The 6,723-nt window shown below is 48.4% G+C and overlaps 1 protein-coding gene across 2 annotated transcripts; it reads left to right on the top strand.

Moving 5' to 3' along the window:
- Window positions 1–136: 136 nt before the first annotated feature.
- LOC107384347 (uncharacterized) lies at window positions 137–3,434 on the top strand. Of its 2 annotated transcripts, none has more exons than XM_015957573.3 (5): window positions 137–226; window positions 739–986; window positions 1,738–2,850; window positions 2,917–2,992; window positions 3,130–3,434. In XM_015957573.3, the coding sequence occupies exons 2-5, from the start codon at window positions 746–748 to the stop codon at window positions 3,140–3,142; spliced, it is 1,443 nt and encodes a 480-aa protein (XP_015813059.1). In that variant the 5' UTR covers window positions 137–226; window positions 739–745; the 3' UTR covers window positions 3,143–3,434. The 2 variants fall into 2 exon arrangements, with proteins under 2 accessions (XP_015813059.1, XP_054602840.1); XM_054746865.1 differs by having other exon boundaries at window positions 3,144–3,434.
- Window positions 3,435–6,723: the final 3,289 nt, after the last annotated feature.

The raw sequence follows: 6,723 nt of genomic DNA on the forward strand, positions 1-6,723 counted from the left end.
ATCTACCCAATGTCCATCTCAGCTCCTTATAGCTGCACAAGGGTCTGACACACACACACACACACACACACACACACACACACACACACACACACACACACACACACACACACACACCTGTGTGATTAGCAGCTACTTAAAGCCAGGTGTGTGAGTGCCGTGCTCCACTCCCAGTGTGTGTAGAGAGTACGTTTGTTGGTGATTTCTGTGTCCAGGTTCTCAGCAGGTAAACGATTTTTTTTCAGTTGTTCTTCTGGTTCTTGATCAGGAAGCATACACAGTCTGGGGGGGGGGGAGGTTGCACAGACAGTCTGTCTAAGAACAGAGGTATAAAAATACTCAAACGTACCTGAGTAAAAGTAAAAATACTCCCAACACACACCAAGTTATAACAGCAGCAAATTAACTTCCTAACCTATAAAAATGATAAATTTTCTCTCGAGTAAAAGTCTCTTCTTAACCATTTGATGCATGAAGGACAAGCAGGGACCTTCTTTTTAAAACGACTTCCTTAACTTTAGATGTTTTGATGGTGTGTTTTACTAATTTGATTCCTGACAAAATCTTGTTGAAACACTTCAACAGCCAGGTGTTTTTAATCATCTCATAACCTATTCCAGCCAAACGGGTCAGGATGCCTCTGCAGGCATGTTGTCGGCATGACCCCCGTTTTTCTTTGCGCCTAGTGTGGTTTGGGGGTCATTAACTCGGTTAAGTTCTCCGTTTCCACCACTGCAGGTTGTGTATGGCGGCTGTGCGACGTGCAGCTCGTTCGGCGCCTGAGTGCAGAAGCTCAGGATGCGGTTCCAACGGTGGTCTGATGGAGCCAGCTATTGGTCCAGCCAGCAGCAGAGATCCTGGATCTTCATTGCATCCACATTCCGTCTTTGGCCAGCCAGTCTTTTACGTTCCTGCTCCACCTGCCCCCCCTCTGGTCCACTGCCAGTGGCCCATGCCTTTACCTTATAACCCCTTCCCAGGCATGAGTGAGTTTTTAGTTTAATTCCTCAGAGTATTTGATGTAAATGTAGTTTTGAACTTGACTAAATGGTGCATGAATTGTTTATTTTCGCAACATACTTGGTGGAGACATGGACGTAATTTGGGGGGGGAGGGGGGGGGCAGGGGGGACATGTCCCCCCCACTTTTTCCAAAGTCAAGTTTTGACCCCTGCACTTTTAACCATCCAAAAACAATATTACACTATATTAAATTGACACTGGCTGAGCTGCAGGACCAAGCAGAAAACAACCGTTTGTGTTGAAGCCCGTTTCCCATTAGAACTGTTTCTCAACCCTGGTCCTCAGTGTGCCCCTGTCCTGTATGTTTTCCATGTCTCTGCTACGGCACACCTGGTTCACATATTTGCATTGCCTCCTCAGGATGACATCAAGTGCTGCATAGGCCTGTTAATCACTCATTCATTTAAGTCAGGTGTGTGGCAGCAGAGAAACAATGCTGTTGGAAACGGCAACATAGAAAGCATGCAGGAGGGGGGGGGTTGGGGGGGGGCTGAGGACCATGGCTGAGAAACACTGCATTAGAACATACTGTAAAGATATCCCCCCCCCCCCCCCCCCCCATTTCTAAAGTGAAAATTGCGTCCATGGGAGGAGATGTTGCTGTAAAACAAAACAACCAGTTCCCATAACTGGTGTTCAAATACATGATTTTTTTTTCCTTGTGTAGGATGTGGTTTAAAGAGCAGACATGACATTTGCTCTTCTTGCTACTTAGGCTACGACATGGTTGTCCCCCCTCCACAGTTTCCCCCTCCCTTCTATCTGAGGGCTCCAGCCTATATTCTACCACACCCTCAGGTTCAACCAGCTGACTACAGACGCTTTCTCCACCCACACGTCTGCTCTCAAGGTCCGTCAAATCAGAACCTGATGACTAGAAACCACCAGCCTCAATCCGTCCCAATCACCACCGTGTCCTCTGAGGTCCAAACGGAACCGGAAAGGAGCGCCGTAGGTGACCACGATGCCCACTTGCCACCAGCCGGCTCAGATTCTTGTTTAGAAACTGCTTCAGTCTCCACATGCTTCTCAGGCTCGAGTTCTCCAAACGGAGAACCGGCAGGAGCTCCAGACTACGAGTTGCCCTGCTGTGATGGAGACGGTCCGGTTGAGCTTGCCGACGGATCATGTTCAGGAGCGGAGGAGGAAAGCCAGATGGAAAAGGATGATGCTGGTCAGCATCAACTAGATGTTTCCTTCTGGTCAGTAGAGTCTGTCGCCCCATACATCCCATCTAAAGAGTGGCTCATCCGTAATGGCCTGGCTAGGCCTGATGAGATTCAAACCCCAAATCAGGACCACGCTGAGGAGATTAGAGAGGAAAGGAGGCAGAGCTTCAAGTTTTCTTTCTGTTCTGACATGTTTTCTGGCTGCGTGTCTAAAGTCCACAATGAAAACCAAAGTCTTCCAAAGGAAAACGTGTTGAAAGGAGAACAGGACATCCTTCTCAGTGAGCAGAGGGAGCCAGAGGAAGAGCAGACTGTGGCTAACCCAGAAGAGTATACCTCATCTTTTCACCCTTCCATGCTTAGTCAGGATGTACCAACCAACACTGAGGAGGAAGGTGAATATCCTGCTGAACTTCCAAACCAGGAGTCTCTTGTGAAGGAGCAGGAGAAGAGTGCTGGAGTTCCTCTGGAAGAACTGATCCTCCATTCACCAGCAGAAGAGGGTGCTGAGATGAGCGACGGCCCCGGCCTGAACATACACGAGTCGTCCCCGTTCAAGGGCCATTTAGTGGATTTTGGTGTCCAGTGCGGTGAACTGCAGGTGCACAAATGTGTGTGTGAGGAAAGGAGTGAAATAAGACTTCAGCTCAAAAACTCAGGTGGGACACTTGATTTGAACGATTTTAAGAACCTTTTCAGAAGCTAAAGTTCAGCTTGTCTCACAGATGTGAAAGGTCAGAAGGACGAGACGAAGACGCTCTCCAGAAACAGATGCGTTCAGAGGAGGAACAGACATCAGAGGTAATGCTGCAGCAGTCATCAGGACGCCGGCGGGGTCTCGGTGTTCAGCACTGATCACATGGATGTTTAAACGTTGAATCAAACGGCCTTTGGTTAAACTTTGGTCCTGCTGGTCCCCTTTTCCTCTGATTCTCCAGTCTGTCTCCTTAAGGTTCCTGTCGCTGAACGGAGCAGCACATTCTCTTGCAGGAAGTCCAGAAGGGGAGGTCCAGAGCAGCTGAACAAACGACGGATCCTGTCCTCTGGGCAGTAGGCACGCTCAGACTGGACATCGCTGTCCGCTGGCATCGTTGTAGCTGACAAGCTAACGGATGGATGCGGTTTTAATGTGTTTGTTTTGACATCGTTGTGTGCAAATGATGGGCGAAACCCTGGATTTTAGACTTTAAAATGTGATTTATTTTTATTGGTGGTTTGTGAAATAAATAAAATGTTTTTCTAAGATCAGTGCTGTTGTTGAGAAGGGAGGGCAGTTATTAGCTGAAAGATCTGTGATCAGACTGAACATCTGAGGCCTAGTCCACACGTAGCCGGGTTTTTTAAAAACTAATATCCGCCCCTCCAAAAACTTGCATCCACACCACCTCGTTTAAAAAAAAAAACTCTGTCCACACGTACCCGGATAAATACGTTGTTAAAGAGCAAGTCACCTCCAAATAAACTTTTTTTTTTGCTGATAAACTAAACGAGTGTCTAATCGTGCTGCAGACACGTGTCGTCAATTTGGCACTTCAGTGCATCTTAGTTAAAATTTAAATATTCTGCCTAAAACCGGCAGTGTTGTGCCGTTGTCAGGTAAAAACTCTGCACCGTATTTTAAATTAAATCTGCCACCGCTATTGGCTAAGAAGTACGCTATGATGTAAACTGGTACATTATGATGTCACAATGCTGTCGTGAGCCTGAGTGTGTGTATTTGTTAGCGGCTCCGCCCTCTCGGTCTGCCAGGCAACAGCATGTGTTGCATTTTTCAAACATGAAGTGGGAGTGGAGTTACTCTGGTGGGGGTTGACTTGCTCTTTAAGGACATGCCAGACCTGTAGGAGGCAGTACTTTCACCGCTCTTAACCTCGTCCTTCGTCTGTGGTCTTCCACAAGGAGCAGGAATTCCGCTTGCAAAAACAAACAAGCAGAAAGCACTTGGACAATTGATAAAGCGAGCGCAGCTCTGAGGGCGTCCATGCTGTCGGCTAGTGTAAACACTGGTCGCACACGTGATGTCAGCATTTTTTTGTCACGGAAAGTGACGTTGCGGACCTTAAAACTCCGGTTTTGTCTGTCCACACGCAGACACCCAAAACGGAGAAAACGCAGATCTTCACTTTGGCCGGAGTTTTTAAAAAGATCCGTTTTCGTGTGAAAAAACTCCGTTTTCGTGTGGATGACTGGCCAAAACGTAGACAAATATCTACGTTTTGGCAGATCCCCGGCTACGTGTGGACAGGGCCTAAAATGTGCTGCTGCACAAAGACGGCCTTGGAACAGAAACCTGCTAAATTGGGATTATTTTCTGCATCAAACAAAACATCTGTTTCACCTCTAATTCAGAGCTCAAAGCCTTTTAATAATAATTCATAAGACTTGTATAGCGCTTTTGAGGTCACTCAGACACGATATAAACATTAAGAAAAAAGCACACACTAGCAGTCTGCTGCAGAGGACGGTCAGGGGAAGGCCAGTTTGGAAAGATGAGTTACGAGCAGTTAAAGGTGCACAGTGAGTCGGAGTTCCTGATAGTTGGGGCGGCGGTGACAAAGGCTCGCTCTCCCAGGGTGTGGGATTGAGTTCTGAAGGAGGAAAGATGATTGGAGTCAGCAGGAGAACGATGAAGGTCAGTTGGATACGGCAAGGCAAGGTTACTGAGAGATTTATAGGTGATGAGCAGTTGGTATTGAACTGGGAGCCAGTGGAGTTTGAGGACAGGAGATCTGTGGTCTCTGGAGCGTGTACGGGTGAGGAGATGAGCAGCTGGATTCTGGATGTACTGCAACATTGCTCTGAAAGTAGTTTAAATGTAGGTGCTTTAGGAGAGCCAAGAGATGTTGTCCCTCCTGCCTCTGCAGTCCAGGCGGGTGAAACTGGACTCCTGGTGGTGGAGTGTTACTGGGCTAGGCAAATAGCAGGATTTGCCCCTGCTGTATGTGGCTTTGTGAGAATTGTTTTGAATGTTTAGTAATGACACTTTAATAGTCCAACTAGCTGCTCCTTGCTCCAGATGTAATGTTAGACTGTCAAAACCCTGCTTCTGTCCTACTGCACCACTTCTGTCAAGTTCTACTTTTACTTACTTTCTCGTCTTGAAATCGATACTTGCTGCTTTTGTGTGTTTGAGACAAAATACGTCGAACATTCTTAATTTTAGGGGAGCATCAAGTTGAAATGCTCCAAAGAATCTGAGTTCTCTAGGTTATTGTGATCATTTAATGTAGTGAATGACAGCTGGCACAGAAATGAGTATGTAAGAGTGCACTTCTAATTGTGAATGAGTGTTCTGTCTGTGTAGTCAGAATGCAGGGCTACACAGATAACAGGAAGTAGACCCACCCAGTAAGAAACTGGCAACCTACTGGTTACACCCACCCATCCATCCATCCATCCATCCATCCATCTATCCATCCACCCATCCATCCATCCATTCGTCCATCCATCCATCCACCCACCTATGCATCATCCATCCATCCATCCATCCATCTATCCATTCGTCCATCCATCCATCCATCCATCCATCCATCCATCCATCCATCCAACCACCTACGCATACATCCACCCACCCACCTATGCATCCATCCATCCATCCATCCATCCATCCATCCATCCACCCACCCATGCATCATCCATCCATCCACCCACCCACCCACCTGTGCATCCATCCATCCATCCACCCACCCACCTGTGCATCCATCCATCCATCCAACCAACCACCTACGCATACATCCACCCACCCACCTATGCATCCATCCATCCATCCATCCATCCACCCATCCACCCACCCACCCACCCACCTATGCATCATCCATCCATCCATCCATCCACCCACCCACCTGTGCATGCATCCATCCATCCATCCATCCATCCATCCACCCACCCACCCACCTATGCATCATCCATCCATCCACCCAACCACCCACCTACGCGTACATCCACCCAGCCACCTATGCATCCATCCATCCATCCATCCATCCATCCATCCATCCATCCATCCATCCACCCACCCACCTATGCATCCATCCATCCATCCATCCATCCATCCACCCACCCATGCATCATCCATCCATCCACCCACCCACCCACCTGTGCATCCATCCATCCATCCAACCAACCACCTACGCATATATCCACCCACCCACCTATGCATCCATCCATCCATCCATCCATCCATCCACCCACCCACCCACCCACCTATGCATCATCCATCCATCCATCCACCCACCCACCTATGCATCATCCATCCATCCATCCACCCACCCACCTGTGCATGCATCCATCCATCCATCCATCCACCCAACCACCCACCTACGCATACATCCACCCAGCCACCTATGCATCCATCCATCCATCCACCCACCCACCTATGCATCCACCCACCTACGCATACATCCACACACCCACCTAGGCATCTATCCATCCATCCACCTACACATCCATCTACCCACCCACCTATGCATCCATCCATCCATCCATCCGTCCGTCCGTCCGTCCATCCATCCATCCATCCATCCATCCATCCATCC

This window comes from Nothobranchius furzeri, chromosome 11 (genome assembly GCF_043380555.1).
Source record: "Nothobranchius furzeri strain GRZ-AD chromosome 11, NfurGRZ-RIMD1, whole genome shotgun sequence".
NCBI classification, from domain to species: domain Eukaryota; kingdom Metazoa; phylum Chordata; class Actinopteri; order Cyprinodontiformes; family Nothobranchiidae; genus Nothobranchius; species Nothobranchius furzeri.

Bases quoted from the DNA above. Each gene is read 5' to 3' on its own strand.
- LOC107384347 (XM_054746865.1), top strand. From the start codon at position 746: ATGGCGGCTGTGCGACGTGCAGCTCGTTCGGCGCCTGAGTGCAGAAGC. The intron at 2,851-2,916 runs GTGGGACACTTG...CTTGTCTCACAG, and splicing joins ACTTCAGCTCAAAAACTCAG to ATGTGAAAGGTCAGAAGGAC. The intron at 2,993-3,143 runs GTAATGCTGCAG...TGTCTCCTTAAG, and splicing joins AGGAGGAACAGACATCAGAG to GTTCCTGTCGCTGAACGGAG.